The sequence below is a fragment of the Manduca sexta genome, chromosome 25 (assembly GCF_014839805.1).
Source record: "Manduca sexta isolate Smith_Timp_Sample1 chromosome 25, JHU_Msex_v1.0, whole genome shotgun sequence".
Classification (NCBI taxonomy): Eukaryota; Metazoa; Arthropoda; class Insecta; order Lepidoptera; family Sphingidae; genus Manduca; species Manduca sexta.
Window position 1 is genome coordinate 6,363,924 of NC_051139.1, and position 17,476 is coordinate 6,381,399.

The window sequence follows — 17,476 nt, forward strand, 5'->3', positions numbered from 1 at the left end:
GGGTGCGTGGCGGCGGCGCTGTGCGGCGGCACGGCGTGCACGGGGCGCGCGGGGCGGGCGGCGGCGCGCTGCAGCGTGTGTATGTACTGACCTGCGGGTGCGTGGCGGCGGCGCTGTGCGGCGGCACGGCGTGCACGGGGCGCGCGGGGCGGGCGGCGGCGCGCTGCAGCGTGTGTATGTACTGACCTGCTGGTGCGTGGCGGCGGCGCTGTGCGGCGGCACGGCGTGCACGGGCGCGCGGGGCGGGCGGCGGCGCGCTGCAGCGTGTGTATGTACTGACCTGCTGGTGCGTGGCGGCGGCGCTGTGCGGCGGCACGGCGTGCACGGGGCGCGCGGGGCGGGCGGCGGCGCGCTGCAGCGTGTGTATGTACTGACCTGCTGGTGCGTGGCGGCGGCGCTGTGCGGCGGCACGGCGTGCACGGGGCGCGCCGGGCGGGCGGCGGCGCGCTGCAGCGTGTGTATGTACTGACCTGCTGGTGCGTGGCGGCGGCGCTGTGCGGCGGCACGGCGTGCACGGGGCGCGCGGGGCGGGCGGCGGCGCGCTGCAGCGTGTGTATGTACTGACCTGCTGGTGCGTGGCGGCGGCGCTGTGCGGCGGCACGGCGTGCACGGGGCGCGCCGGGCGGGCGGCGGCGCGCTGCAGCGTGTGTATGTACTGACCTGCTGGTGCGTGGCGGCGGCGCTGTGCGGCGGCACGGCGTGCACGGGGCGCGCGGGGCGGGCGGCGGCGCGCTGCAGCGTGTGTATGTACTGACCTGCTGGTGCGTGGCGGCGGCGCTGTGCGGCGGCACGGCGTGCACGGGGCGCGCCGGGCGGGCGGCGGCGCGCTGCAGCGTGTGTATGTACTGACCTGCTGGTGCGTGGCGGCGGCGCTGTGCGGCGGCACGGCGTGCACGAGGGCGCGCCGGGCGGGCGGCGGCGCGCTGCAGCGTGTGTATGTACTGACCTGCTGGTGCGTGGCGGCGGCGCTGTGCGGCGGCACGGCGTGCACGGGGCGCGCCGGGCGGGCGGCGGCGCGCTGCAGCGTGTGTATGTACTGACCTGCTGGTGCGTGGCGGCGGCGCTGTGCGGCGGCACGGCGTGCACGGGGCGCGCCGGGCGGGCGGCGGCGCGCTGCAGCGTGTGTATGTACTGACCTGCTGGTGCGTGGCGGCGGCGCTGTGCGGCGGCACGGCGTGCACGGGGCGCGCGGGGCGGGCGGCGGCGCGCTGCAGTGACGCGCGCTTCACCGACACCATCAGCCACACGTCCTCCACGCGCTGCGCCACCTGCACATACACACGTAAACTTATCATCATTTTCTGACATGACTAGTATAATATATAATGCAAATGTTTGTGAAAATATTTGATTACTTGTCAAATAAGATTATGTCCTAGATTAACATACATACTGTCTTTGCAATTACACACCTCCAAGAGTCAAATAATTTAATTTAAGACACGATGTGACCGTACCTGCGTGACCAAAGCCCTGGTCTCCTGGGTGGCGGATTGCATGAGCATGTCGCGGAACTGGTCCGGCGCGGTGAGGCCGAACGCCTGCGCGTCGTCGAGCAGCTTGTCGACGGCGATGAGTCCCGCCTCACCGGCGAGTATCTCGACGCCCGTCGCGCACCACTCGTTCGCCTGCGGGAACACTCATTGCAATCACTTTACTTCTTTCATTAGTTTTTTTTTAATAAATACTTGTACGCGCACCACTCGTTCGCCTACAACAACACTCGTAGCAACGATTGATTCTTCTTCTGTCATTAATTAAGTTTATTTTTTAAATAATCACCTTAGTCCATTGAAAAGTTACATTTGGGGTTGCGTTTTTTAGAGGACGCAATTTTATTTTTTTGAAGTGTAGGGGGGGTCAGTCTAAAGCTAAAACCAAGTTTGTGGGGTCGCCACCCTTGTCCCACGGCCGCCATCTTCAAAATAGGGGTTGAAATGGTTTTACGATGTATCTCTTAAATCATTTATCTGACAAAAAAATGTATAAACATTTTTTGTTGCAAATTAAATTCTCTACAACTTTGGTCTAGTAACTTTTGTCGTAGAACTATAAATAAAAAAGTTATAAGCGAAAATGTTAAGAAATTCAATGTTAAGCAATGTCCATTGCAACGTTATCAGAACGTGTGTTTATAATGTTCATAATACTTTTTGGTACTCTCATTAATACCCAAATACCCAAAGGACCATTAGGGAACAAAAGAACATCTGCCTGCTATTATTATTATTATTTCTAACCTCTCTTATTGTAAGAATAGCTGATAATATTGTGTTGAAGTTGTCGTAATTAAGTTATTTATTAGCATATTGACTTTTAAAAGTCTTTTATAAGTCAAAATGCTAATAAAAAAAAAGTAGTTTTCACTAAAGTTAAAATCGTGTCTAAAATCATTCGAAATCGTCTTCACAATCAAAAACAGAATAAAATACATCCGCTCGTACAGAAATATGTAGCACAACTAAAAGATATAAGTTGAACGACAACTTCAACACAATATTATCAGCTATTCTTACAATAAGAGAGGTTAGAAATAATAATAATAATAGCAGGCAGATGTTCTTTTGTTCCCTAATGGTCCCTTGGGTATTTGGGTATTAATGAGAGTACAAAAAAAATTATGAACCTAATAAACACACGATCTGATGACGTTGCAATGGACATTGCTTAACATTGAATTTCTTAACATTTTCGCTTATAACTTTTTATTTATAGTTCTACGACAAAAGTTACTAGACCAAAGTTGTAGAGAATTTAATTTGCAACAAAAATGTTTATATATTTTTTTTGTCAGATAAATAGTTTAAGAGATATATCGTAAAAACCATTTCAACCCCTAGTTTCAAGATGGCGGCCGTGGGACAAGGGTGGCGACCCCACAAACTTGGTTTTAGTTTTAGACTGACCCCCCCTACACTTCAAAAAAATAAAATTGCGTCCTCTAAAAAACGCAAGGTAAGGCCTAAAAAATGTAACATTTCAATGGACTACCTGTAATAATACAATTATATACTAAATATATAGTTTTTTAAATATATGCTTATCACTACATAACTATTCGTTTTTCACAGCTTTGCTAGCGTGGAAATATGCGACTTGTTTATCTTACAAATATAATGTACAAAACTAATTTTTACTGTCTTATGATTGGAATATGATGATAATTTGTAAATACACCTATTTTCGCAAGCATAAACTTTATGCTTACACAAATATACCAACTAACATACCTTATCTATCCTGTCCATAAGTTCCCGCGCTTTAGCGAGAAGCAGATTTCGTTTTTGAATTTTTTCGATAAGCAGGGCGCTCGTTCGTCGCAGTTCCTCGCATTTCGACTCTATGTGATCTACTGAGCTTAAAGGATCTTGCATTAAGGTTTCACCTGTAAAAAATAATTGAAATCGTTACAAAACTAATTTTAACTGCGGAAAATTATATTACAAGTGACGAGGTGTTTACTAATATTAGACCTTTGCGTCCGAATCCGTCTGTCATTCTGTGACGTATGTCGAAATATTGTTTGAAAGATTGTAAGCAAAAAATTTACATTAACTATTGATTGATGACTTAATGTTTATTGCCGTATGACCTCACCAAAGTCAATCATCGTCAGAAGTCCCAGATTTAATAACAAATACTTCGACATCAAAATAAATATATTTGGTAAAATACTAAATAAATATTACCGTCATCAATGACTGCTGAAGCGGTGTCTAGATCACAGTTACAAATTTTCTCGAAATCGCTGGCCTCGGATATAAGGCTCTCGACGCGACTGGCTGTCTCTCCTACCTCCGTCATATCGCAAGCAGTCTTTAGATGGCCGTCTAAAGTAGCCTGCGATCAAAATAATTGTGCAAAAATATTTTTTTCATCGACACATAACCGAATTCCAAACAGTACATACTTTTTAATATTTTTAAATTAAGAAGCACGAACATTCTTTAATTGAAAATTATAACCCGAACGGTATTAAAAAAAAAAACGTTTTTTTTTCTTCTCTTTGGCAGGTGCCAGTATACGAATTAAAATTATAATTGCACCTTCAATTAGATAAACAATCCCCACAAAACCTCATTATTAAGAAAAGAGGAATTAATTTTATCTTTATAGTACTGGCTGGTTTAAAACCACCAAAAAAAAACAATAATGACATAACCTCAAAATTATAATGTGATAGTCTATTCACATTGTTTACATTTAAAATGACAATGCAATCTGAAATTTGAATTGGCTTGAAAATGACAATGGAAATGGTATGTAATTTTCGTAAATGTAGAAAATCTCTTTCTACCCAAGCGTGGGTAACGACATGTTCACATGCATTTTGTGTTGAACACGGTAAGAAGGAATTTAAAAGAAACGTCGAGAATTCATTAACGTGTCCAGCATGCGGTACGGAACTGCGAGACAAATTTGATGTTATACAGGCTGATCTTAAACCAGGAGAGACATTCAAATCCATAGTATTAGCAGGAATGAAGCCCGATACAATCATGGACATAGCAATGAGAGCCATGTCGTTCTGGTCATATCAAGTTGAACAGGAGACGCTATATCAAGAAAGTGTAGCCAATCACAATAGAGAAAAACTGCAATGTATGGAGGAAATAAACACACTAAATATGCAAAAACTTAATGCGGAATTACAGACTTGCAAACGTAAAATAATTTCATTGCAGTCGGAGTACAACAAAAAACGCAAGCAAGCGGAGGATTTAACAGCACAGTTAGAAGACAAAACTAGAAGAATACAGAAATTGCAATTTCAACTTGACGCACAAAAGCGGAAAGATATTCGAACGAATAACTTTGAAGAGGTTAACCTCAATCAGGATAAATGTATGGACATATCTGATTTAGTGGGTAAGAGGGCATCATCGGATGCTTTTGTTTTTCGACCAGCCAAAGACCCTAACGAATCTCGTCGATTATGTTCCCCGCAAACGCCCATGTTTGATTTTAGGAATAAGAAAAAACAATCAAATTTTCAATTCAAGCCGATTCCTTCTTAGTCATTAAAAAATAATGTAGAGTAAATGTAAATACCTGCATCTGTTTAAAGTTCAATAAAAATGTTCTAAACTTCAACCAGTGTTTTAGTTTCGTGGAATGTTTTTGCCAGAAGTTATCGAATTGTTTCTCAGTCTCTTCTAATTGTACCAACAACCTGAAACAATAGTAAATTTGGTGATTTACACAGTATTTTCATTAAATCTGATTTTGCAAAAATGAAAAGGTATTAAAGAATATTATGATCCCACTATTGTTGAGTGTTAGAGCATAAAGTTTTACTAGCTCCGTAATGTAGGACAACATAACATCAATTAAAATGCTACCACGCATCTGGGACCTTGGACCCTGGTCTATTTTAACGACATTTCTACCCGGATTTCGAGACGTGCGTATGTGGGCCATGTCATGCTTTTACTAATACTTTAATGTTGTAGTGTTTACTTATGATCCTCCTGGCTTTATCTCACTTCAATGTGAAACATACTTTTTATGTATGTTATAAAATTGATTTTTGTTTATCGGATACTTGCCTAACATCAATTCGCTTATGGCGAATTAATTCCCAGGCAATTAAGTAACATTTGACTAAATATGAAGATGTATTATACAATAAAATATTGATATTACCTCTCCACAGCAGCGACGTGGCTTATAATGTTATAAGTAAGATTTGGTTTCCGCACTTGCGCCAGCAACTCCTCGCCTTGCGTAGTCGCCGACGACAACTCACTTTTTAAAGCTTTATAACTGAAATCAAACAGTTCAACATATATTTCAGAACAAAAAAATAAAGTAAACATTCGTTATTTATTTAGATCACAAGCATTGTGCTCAAAATATTATAAGAAATAAAGAATAAAATGTATTGTCTCAAAACATGCACTCGCTACATAAAAAATCATACTTCAATAATTGTTGAGTCAACACTTAATTTTGTGTTTGATTTCTTCCTATAAGCTTTACTTCGCTTAACATTAGGTTCAGTGAAGCCACTTTGCTGAACTAATATAAAAAAATAATATAAATAATATTATTGAGCAACAAAAAAATAAATAGATACCACTATGTTATTTTACCTAGATTCCTGACAGTCTAATAATTCTTTGGTTTGTGTAGGGTCGTTGCCCATATCGCAGTCCACTATCTCGTGCATGAAGTCGTCCAGTTTGCTCGAGATCTCCTTCATCAGGACCGAGAATTTCTCTAACGCCTGAAATCAATTGCAATATAACATTAGAATATCAGATACGTTTAGTTTTATTAGTTCTGGTCAAACAAATTCAAGGAAAAACATCATTGTATTATATTTTACTAGCTTTTGCCCGCGACTCCGCCCGCGTTATAAAGTTTTTCGGGCTAAAGTTTTCCGTTATAAAAGTCACGCTATATATTTTCCCGGGAGCCTATGTTCTTCCCAGGGTCTCAAACTGTCTCCATACCAAATGTTATCCTAATAAGTTGGGTAGTTTTTGAGTTTAACACGTTCGGGCAGACCGATGCAGCGGGGGACTTTGTTTTATGATATATTTTTGTAGAACTTTTTAAGAGGAACAATCCCGTCATACATTATTGTTGCATAACTTTAACCGTTTACGCAGCGCACGCAACAGAAGCTCTCAAAACTAATAAATTGTCCCCGTTTTTGCATTATGTTTCATTACTGCTCCGCTCCTATTGGTCATAGCGTGACGATATATAACCTATAGCACTCCAGGAACAAAGGGCTATCCAACACAAAAATATTTTTTCAGTTCGAACCGGTAGTTCCTGAGATTAGCGATTACTGCTCCGCTCCTATTGGGCATAGCGTGATGATATATATATATAGCCTATAGCATTCCAGGAACAAAGGGCTATCCCACACAAAAAGAATTATTCAGTTCAAACTCCTAGTTTCTGAGATTAGCCATTACTGCTCTGCTCCTATTGGTCATAGCGTGATGATATATAGCCTATAGCACTTCACGAACAAAGGGCTATCCAATTCAAAATGATTTTTTTAGTTCGAACCGGTAGTTCCTGAGATTAGCCATTACTGCTCTGCTCCGATTGGGTATAGCGTGATGATATATAGCCTATAGCACTCCACGAACAAAAGGCTATCCAACGCAAAAATAATTTTTCAGTTTGGACCGGTAGTTCCTGAGATTAGCCATTACTGCTCCGCTCTTATTGGGTTTAGCGTGATGATATATAGCCTATAGCACTCCACGAACAAAGGGCTATCCAACGCAAAAAGATTTTTTCAGATCGGACCGGTAGTTCCTGAGATTAGGCATTACTGCTCCGCTCCTATTGGGTATAGCGTGATGATATATAGCCTATAGCACTCCACGAACATAGGGCTATCCAACGCAAAAAGAATTTTTCAGTTTGGACCGGTAGTTCCTGAGATTAGCGCGTTCAAACAAACAAACAAACAAACTCTTCAGCTTTATATAATAGTATAGATTTACGCATAATAAATTTCATTCAACTTTCAAGTTAAATTGAAGATGATAAATTGTTTTTCTTTCTTTCTTATCTGGCGTCAAAGATCAGTACTATGAACATTATTTATAGTTAGATTTTATTATAAAGTATTTTTGTAATCGTTCTCAGTATTTTATATTGGCGATCAGCACAATATAAAATGTCCCATTTTTCCACACAAAATTCAGTGCGCAAGGATCGACATCATTGAACGATAGAGCTTCTTGTGAACGCAGGCATTTGCCAAACGCGCATAAAATGTTGATAGCGCGATGTAGAATTATTTCCATATTTGGCCCCTAGATGGCGGTGTCAGTCAAGTGTTAAGAATAAGTACGATATCATATTTTGTTATAATTTATTAAACATATTTAAAAAAAAAAAAATTATCGATGAAAAGAAAATAAACGATTAAAGTCAATTGTGCATTTAGAAAATATTTATTTTTAAAACCGGAATTCATTCTTTGTCCTTTATAGTCACGCCACATATCCGCAAATATTGGAGCCAATACTCTAAGCGTTTACTTTGCATACTATTATGTTGTTCAAATATGAACCATACTTCGCGATATTTGTATATTTGAAAATTGAGGCAGTATTTATTGTCAACACGATCCCAAAATCCCCTTTGTTATCCTAGCAGGACAAAGTACACTAAACTTGATGAAACAGTGTAGTTAACATTTCTACCTCAAATGCAACATCAAGAGCCAAAACACGATACTACAGAACTAAAATTAGAAACATCTGATGAACTAAAATTATTATGAATAAATTGGATTAAGATTTTATTCAAATAACAAAAGGTTATCAATCAAAAAAATGTTACTAAAACATGACCAGTGATAGATGGTTTAACACTTGATAGAAACCAGAATTATGTATATTTAGTATCTAGTACAACTATATCAGCCTGTACTCACTATTCGCTGTTGTATCCATTCTGAGTGTGAATACTGTAATTCCCCACCGAGGTCAGGCGTCAGTTGCGACCTGTCGAAGTGGTCGTACAACTCCTCAACAGACGAGCACACTAGCACCTTGAACCTGAACTCTTCCTTGAACAGTTTGCTGCTCACTTCAGACAGCGCTTTCTGTAGGAAACTCGCTGGACGAAGGACATACACGGCGTGTATGATGCCCGGGAAAAATTCCTGGAAAACATAGTAATGGGCATTTAAAATTTTATAATAATTAAGCCAATGAGAGATGAGAAAATTTATAACGTGGTGAAGGAAGAATTTGCTTTGTTTTTTGATGGAATTAAGTGATTAATATTTTATAATTAGAAATACATTTAACGGTATATTATTGCGATAAAACAGTTGAGACAAAGTGTTTTGTAAATCTTTATATAATATGTCAATAACCTACTAATAAACACAAAAACATTGGAAATAGAATGTTACGATATTGTTCGTTAAATTGCACAAATTAATGTCAAGGCAGAGCGGTAAAAGGTCAAAGAAACTAATTCGATTAGCAATACTCACAGAGATCCTTAATAATACTGTTTTAACAGAATTCCATCTGTCCTTTCTTCGGTCTATAATTATATGGAAGCCCATATCAGCTTCTAATAATCTGGAATAAACAAAACACCTTCGTAAAACATCTATTGTCGGTATAGTAATAATATAACAATATCAGTCCTTTATTATATACTATCCCACAGCCGGACACGGGCCTTCTCTACTACCTACTCTTAGTCCACGACGCTGACCTAGTGCGAATTGACAGACTTCACATACTTTCAAAAGTATTTAAGAACACTTATTAGGTTATCAGGTTTCCATACGATATTTCTTTCACCGTCAAAGCAAGCGATAATTCACAAATATTACACACATATCTTTAGAAAAGTCAGAAATGCGTGACCTTGGCTTTTGAACCTGTGAAGATTTGTTTTGGCAGTCCGTTCCACTCCCAACTAGGCTATTGCCGCTTGGCACTATGAACGGTAAGTTCACTATTTACAATACTATTATGTCACGATTTACGGCAACTGTTTCAAAGTCAGTGAACTAATATCGAAGTTAGAAATAGAATTATGTCTGCACTCTATATACCTATTTCGCTTGTTGTCAACATCAAAGTAGGTAGGACATTTATAACTTGGTAAACAAGTCGTAAATTCGCTTTCTATATGGAAGTCTAAACCGGTTTGTTTATTGGTTTCGATTTTGTAGCCCAGTTTCCAGTTATAACCATACTTGATATTGTTTTTGACACTTTAGTGTTCCGTATAGAGCCGTGTTTCAATTCGAAAGCGCCTTTATAGTTTTATCAATTCTTATAACTTAGTATAGTGTATTATCCAATAGCTTTTATTCGCGGCGATGCCATCTATTATTTCTTCAAAAAGAAAATGCCACGATGCATTTTTTCGAAATAACAGAAAACATACAGTCTATGAATGTGCACTATTATTATTCCATTCAGTGACCTAAGTAATTAACGCAAATATTCATATGTATCATTTACATAAATCAATAGCGGATAGAATACTTACGAGGGCACTGAAGTGAGGTAGAGCAGTAGCCGGCGGTACTCTGGCGCGGTGATGACGTGGAAGTTGTTGTTGTCGGGGAAGGTGATGAGCGGGCGGTGGTCGCGCGCCAGGCCGCCGGTCGCGAGCGCGTACTGCGGCAGCAGCAGCTCGCCCACCTGCCGGCCCTCGTCGCCGTCGCCGCCGCACCCATCGCACTCCGCTTCTGGACAAAACCACACAAACTTAAGGCTCATTTTTCAATCAACACACACACACACACACATCATCACGAATTTATCCTCGAAGGGGTATGCAGAGGTGCAACCAGGGCACCCACTTTTCGCCAAGTTCCATATCGGGCACAAATTCTAAACTCCGGGCCGATATTGAGCAGAAAATCAATGAACAGAGAAGATTTTATACATATTTACATACATAATATTATGCCTCTTTCTTTTTTCGAAGGTATACAGAGGTGTAATCAACACAATATGCCAGATATATTAGATTCCATGTAGGAAGCGAACGTATTGCCATTTACCGGGCACCATTTCGGACTCAGGGATGATACAGAGCAGAAACGCACTAAATCAACTTACGTGGTCCGGGTATCGAACCCGAGGTCTTAGCGCGGCTATCGTACCGCAATAGAACTACGCCTCCGAGAAACTCGCGGTAGCATAAAAATATCAGTGGGAACAAAAAGCATAACAAAATTGTCTCACTTTTATATTCAGTTAGATCATATCATACTTTGTCATAATTTTTATATTAAAAATTCAGTTCTAACCCCTAACATATGTGTAAGTTGTAGAGTTGCAGTAGCGTCTCTTTCCTTCTAACTAGAGCTTCTATTCATAACTATCTAGGGCATTTAAAGGTTAGTAGAGAGCCACTTCAAAGAGAACTTGAGCTTTTTGAAATAATTTTAGACCACGACCTATTATAAGTTAAGTATTTTTTGCACCCGCCTACTCATCCTTTTGTAAGTGCACTCCACATACATTTCACGATTGCGTTATTTTTAAAACACTTTAGATGATCTATTAATTGTGAGCGAAGGGTGTTTGTGTCATCTGTGTAATTTTTTATTTGAAACAAAACATGCTCTGTACTATTTGAGGTAACAAAATTTTCTTGTTACTCTACGATATATCAATTAACTTTCCTATCACCTTGCGAAAGTAACCAGTGCATTATCAGTATGACATAGCGTAAATAAAACGTGAGTTATAAAGTGCACTCGAGCTCTGCAGGAGGCAATTGGCAGCTGCACTAACGAGCCAACTTCTCCGCTTTTGTTTTTGTTAGTCACGACTCACGTCGCGACGCCACGGCTGAGCACGTATATTAATGAAAAACTGTCTTTTGTGACCAATTATTTACTACTAGCTGACCCGACAGACGTTGTCCCGTCTTAACTATGAATTTGCAGCGTGCATTCTAATAATCGCTGACAGTTATTTCCAACAATTGACAGTTATATAAAATTAATATTTTCGTTAAGTTTTCTTTAATTTTCTTTTTTTCTGTGCAATTTTTTTTTTCTTTCATAAGAACCTTTTCCTGACAATAACAAACACAACAACAAAAAAATAGTGAAATCGGTTCAGCCGTTCACACGTGATGGCGTGACCAAGGGAAACAGGGAGTCATTTTTATATATATAGTTTACAGTCTTCTAGATGCCTATTGTTAGACTGCTGATATGAGAATCTTCATCTCGCTAACAGCAAGATTCTTTATTAAAAGAGTAAGTCAATTAGTTACTGTTATCAAAATTATGAAGCTAGTGTTATAGCAACTTCTATTTCTATTACTTTAGCTGTTACTTCATCCCTTTGTCACTTCTGTCAGTTTGTTAATAAACTAGCTGTTAGAAAGCAATATGAAACTCCTTTTGATAGAAATTCTATGTACTTAGCTTACGTATCGATTGGTTTATTTGTTTACCAGAAATTTACTATGTATCAAACCGTTCACGAGTAAAACATCGATCTGGTCATTACACTACCACTTTTCATGTCGAAATGAAATTAAGTCATTTATTTGAACCTGTAAAATGTTATACATTATTTAGATTCTGACCACCAGAGAAGAACGGGAAGACGGGGAAGAAATAATGTCAACATTTATATTAAATATATCGGAAACTGCTTTCAGTACAAATTTGTATTATCATTTTTACAGCTTTTTCTATTTAATTAATTATAATATAGACAGATACAATATCAGAATTACCTAGTACTTCAAAAATATCGATTCTGAAATTTTCACACGACTAGCTTTTTTATTTTATGTTACACGAAATTCTAAGATGATTTTCCTTACAAGATACTAAGGCAGAATTCCCAACACACCAAAACCATTTACAGGATTAAAAAGTCTTTTAGTCTCATATGTTATTCGTATTTCCAATCGACTAAGTAACAGAAAACGTTTCGACTTCTAGTAATAAAATTTATAAAGTTAACAAGCGAAGTAAAGGTAAAGTAGTCCGACCCTTTCGACCTCAACTTTCAGTCAAGGACATCGCGTGTTTTTTACTTATTTATCAACAAATTGTAAACATTATGTTCGTGTCAAATTATTTTCCCATTCTGTATGAAAGTATAGTTATGGCGCACGATCGTTACAAATATCCGCTGACGTCCTGAAGGATAGTTCCTGAAGTCACACTAGGTCATCAATGCATTAGCTTCCTTAACTATTACGCAAACTCAAGCCGTGGCCTTGTTACGTGTAAAACTCAAACACGCAAATTACCGTGTGTAACACGTTAGAATTACAGCGACTAGATAGTTCTTTGATATGCAAATTACACTTCAATATCTTAGAGTCAAAGCTTATTAGCATTCCTCCATCTTGATAATGTACAAACTAAACTCATGTAAGAATGTTCGAATTGAGTAGAGGTGACAATTAGGTAAAGTTCCAGAAGTCGAAGCTTTGTATTTTTGGATTCATTTAGGGTATTAGAAATGGCTTGAATAATGTAATGAACATGTAGTACAAATATCTAGTGATCATCGTCAACTAATGACGAAGTACAAAGGTTAATTTTGATATTTAATCTATAGGATTTTCGTCCTTATAAATCAAAAGTCTGTTGGATTAGGTGAAAGCTCATATCGGTTATTTACGAATCATCTACTGGTGCCGTTGCCAGGTCGCCTTTTTGCAGTCGTTATCGTTAATAAAAAGCAAAAAATATATATGGGAATGACATATCCGATCGATAAGTCTATCGCTTGAAGTCTATTGTAGAAGAGCGTCTTGGCTACCCTTGCTAGTGATTATAGAAAAAAAAATTGTAAATGCGTCAATAAGTTACTATTATTGTATCACTTATAAATAAATTTATAAACCATTTGATATAATCTATATAATAATGAATCCAAAAAAGTCATTGCAGGATATATTCCTCTGTACATAAACAGGAAAAGGAACAATGTTTTGTTTACACGCCTCACACAAACATAAGAGAACGTCGAAACAGCAAAGCTCAAACTGATAAGGAAAACGGAATAATGCAGGATTTCTATTCTTATCGGAAAAAAACATCGGAAGTGGCAGAATTCTAGGCGAAAATCTGCGCTTTTTTTATGGTACGTACAAGTACAAGGGCCCAATGCTTTAAATTTATCGGAAGAGTATTTTTTTTCTATCTATAAATATATTATTAGCCATGTTTTCCTCACGACTCCACAATCGTAATATTTTTTCTGGGATAAAAGTAATCTACATATTATAAATATGTGCCAAATTTAATTTAAAAAACAATCAGCAGTTTGCTCTTAACAAAGATACAAATAGTAGGATTGTAATAGAAAGTCAAAAGGCTATAAAAGAATAATTTCGAGCATTCAATAAAGTCAGAACTAAAAGCAAGTGATTTGTTACCCAATGTTTGGACTAAAAGTCGTATCGCGTGTTACTAAGATATTATTTACTTTAATCCACAAGACACAGTCGTAATTATATGCGGCGTCACTTAATCTTCGTTGTGTTACATTTCTTTTTCTATATAACGGACTTCGATCCAAATACATCAATCATTAGCTATAATGTATGTCATATTGGAATATTAATATTTAATTCTTCGAATGTATTCAAGGTAGGATTAAGCGAATATATTTTTTATCTCATGACAACACAGTTCATTATAAGTACTTATGCAGATATATCGGTTTGGTATGTACTATGTATATGTATTCGGAACTAATAAATAATTTGAAGTAACATTTCTTACTATTTTCTCATTAAATAGGCAAACCCTTAAACTGACTTTCATTTTTATGTTTTAAAAATATCAAAGATTATTCAATGTGGCATGAAAGGATCATGCTTTGACAGAAAGATTACATTGTATTTTATATTTACGTTATCGTTCCCTCAGAGAATTGAAGACAAATTGAAATTGCTAAGAATGTGTAAATTACAAAGACCTTTGCAGCAATGCAAGTAATTGGCTGAACAAGTTAAAGAACGATGAAACACAATTGCCGAAATTCCCTCAATCATTCCCAACTACTTAATAAGTTTCAAAAATAAAAAAATAAGTGAAAAATTACACTTCCCTCATAAACCGAACAATTCTTCGAGCAATTCATCTTTTCTTTAATGTACAACGGCTTGCCAGCGTTCATTATTCTAATGGGGTTCGTCGTCCGTGCGAACTCGCGTGCTAAGGTCAACGCAATTGTGACACCCAGCCATTTTACTTAGCCGATTCGAAACCAAAAAGGAAACTTGGCCGCGTACCGCTTTGTGCGATAACAAAGAGGGCCTTTTAGCATCTAAATATATAATAATACTGATGTATTGGTTAAGTTTGTTCATTCTGGTGCGCTCGGCCTTTGAATAAAACGAGTTATAGAGATAATTCAATGGGCAGTGATCAGACTCGGCTGAAAGCTCTCGATAGATCTCGTTAACGGCGAGCGACGCTCAACTCTTGATTAATAAAAGGCAAATTGGGATGTTTTTGAGTAAAATGCGTATTTTATAATTACTTAAATATGTATTAATGAACGTTAACACACGCGCCTTGAGATAACATGACTTAGCTTTCTGGCAAGGGACCGTCACATGCTTTATCTGTAATCCGAATACAGAACCGTTATAAGTGAGACAGTTTAATCTTGGAGAAAATCCTGCTAGGACTTGCACAGCAATTTATTACAAAAGGTGTTCGTGGCTCTGTTAGAAAGACCGATGTAAAGATGCCACTATATCAGTGACAGAGTGTAATACTAAAAAAATCTAAACATTTTACCAACTATCGCATTTATATCAGTAAGATTCTATTTGAATGGAATTGTTAGAATAATAAACTAGACTTCGTATATATTAAAATATCAATATTCTTCGCAATCATAAACAACATCTAATTATATTTAATTGTTGAACAGCTGTACTTACGTAAACAGGAACGTCGGTATGAGAAAACAAACTAATATATGAAAAGAATTATAATGTGGATTGCAGAAAGAAAACGAAACTAAGTTTAGCTTTGCTCGCGTAGCTAAGAGAATTACACTTATTATTGTACTGTGTAATTTTATTTTATTTGATCGCCAGTGGGTAATACATTAAGGACTAAAGAAAAAACACTCAAATCATACTACACAGTTACTAGCAACCACGACTAACATAAAAGATTACATCTGACATAATTTACACTAAAGGTTCACAGAATTTGATTTAAGTATGCAAAAAATAAAAGTGATACAAAATCTATAGCAAAACAAAAATCAAACAAAAAAACGCGTGAGAAAAGCAGTAACCAACATGAGTTCTTAACAATGAATTTAAAACAACAACTTTAAACAATGTAGTTTACAAAGTTTGCAGTCTGTACACAAGCATAAAATATATCGGCTACAGTGGAGAAGGGTCCATTTAAACTGATTCCTGCCGGCTTTCCTTTCATAGTTTATGTTAAATCTAATTATAATTAGAACGATTGGGAGACCGCATTCATCCATATTAGCAACTATATGTTGTGTCGGGTACCTTTTTGGTAAATTTCACCCTTCGCCATTGCTCGGCTATGCGAGCTAAGCTAAATCATTAGTTTTCAGTTGCCATCCGCATATTATTGCATAATACCGATGCATACGCAACAAGGTCGGCTGGACGCGTGACTTCCATAAGCAGTGTTACTCTTTACCGTAATTCATTGTCATTAAACAGAAGTCAAGTTTTGCATGCACATCATACTTCCTAAGCACTTATAAATGCGAAATATGTTTGGACGTTAGAAGTAAATGCAGAAACTGAACTCATGAGGGTGAAATTTTATGCACGAATAGACAATTTTCTGGATTAGAATGTACGTTTTTCGTTGCGGTAAAGTATACTGGGACTTTTATTATGAAGAAATGGTTGTCACGCGGGCGGAACTGCAGGCAAAAGCTAGTAATATAATAAATTTGGTTTAATTTCGCCACACGACTACGAAGATTATTTATTAATAGCATCGAGCACTGAAAGGGCGTCTCTCGGAAGTTATAACCATAATGCCAGACAAATAGAAAGGTACTCGTATTGCGTTTGAACTTATGACTCATCCAGACAGATATTATATGGTAGAGATTAGAATACAGGATTTATAATATTAATTGATTGATTGCTCTTATTTTTCGTTACAACAACGCTATGCCAATTATGAATATTTCTCGATATGAGAAGGAAAATTTATCAATCCCTCTTGATTTACGGGTGGCTCATCACATTATTGTAATTTGCAAAAAAATGAAAAACCTAATAAAGTATCTATCTTCGTCGTCAGAACATATACAATATGCAAGATTTCAAACAATATATATATCGGCGATAAAATTACCAATAATTACATTACACAAATGATTCAACATTACATAAAACCAAATAGATTCCTTTAAATCTATTTTGAATACGTGACTGCGGCAAGTCTACTTATCGTGAATATTTCTACCTTATTACAAAACAAATGTTACAAAAACTCCATTCCGAGACACGAGCCGCTCCGCTAAGTATTCCGTGATATTAATCTATCTTCAGACTTGAAGTTGGAATTATTTCCGCAGACTTGCACCGTCGTGTAATTTGTATAGCATATAGAGACGAGATGAAAAATTAGTCGCTCGCAATCATAGCTCAAGGACGTAGTACTGTTATAGAACTTAAAGGGAAGACAACTTATATTTACGATGTGTCTCTTCGGTTTTTCTACCTAATGACTCGTACTCCAAATGTTGAGTTTAATGATGGTTTTCGACATGTGGACAGTGGACTTCGGATTCGGGCTTCATAATGGCTTTCGTAGTTATATGAACTTCTTAGAACCTATACTTATTAAAGTTTAAGGATTAATTAATTTGTACATTTTAATAATTTAGATTTTTTTTAAACAAATTATACCGTCTATGTTAAGCAGCCAAAAGGAGCCGAACCTTGACTTTGACCGCAACAACTTCTAACTCAAAGTCCTTGATTATACTCACTT

At 38.1% G+C, this 17,476-nt stretch overlaps 1 protein-coding gene across 7 annotated transcripts in view; it reads right to left on the reverse strand.

The window, feature by feature from the left end:
• The window catches only part of LOC115441277 (guanine nucleotide exchange factor DBS), a 106,569-nt gene that overhangs the window by 54,196 nt on the left and 34,897 nt on the right, over positions 1 to 17,476 (reverse strand). For 5 of the 7 annotated variants that reach the window (XR_005112986.1, XM_037442650.1, XM_037442654.1 and 2 more), the window contains exons 2-11: positions 10,006 to 10,207; positions 8,987 to 9,077; positions 8,417 to 8,647; positions 6,096 to 6,229; positions 5,647 to 5,766; positions 5,053 to 5,173; positions 3,690 to 3,840; positions 3,231 to 3,385; positions 1,458 to 1,628; positions 1,137 to 1,268 (exon numbers count right to left, since the gene is read on the reverse strand). Coding sequence is in view for 6 of the 7 variants with exons in the window: in XM_037442650.1 (XP_037298547.1) it covers positions 1,137 to 1,268; positions 1,458 to 1,628; positions 3,231 to 3,385; positions 3,690 to 3,840; positions 5,053 to 5,173; positions 5,647 to 5,766; positions 6,096 to 6,229; positions 8,417 to 8,647; positions 8,987 to 9,077; positions 10,006 to 10,207 (1,508 nt within the window). In the remaining variant the exon portion in view is untranslated. The remainder of the gene's footprint in view (positions 1 to 1,136; positions 1,269 to 1,457; positions 1,629 to 3,230; positions 3,386 to 3,689; positions 3,841 to 5,052; positions 5,174 to 5,646; positions 5,767 to 6,095; positions 6,230 to 8,416; positions 8,648 to 8,986; positions 9,078 to 10,005; positions 10,208 to 17,476) is intronic. The other 2 variants (XM_037442655.1, XM_037442652.1) reach the window with 1 other exon arrangement.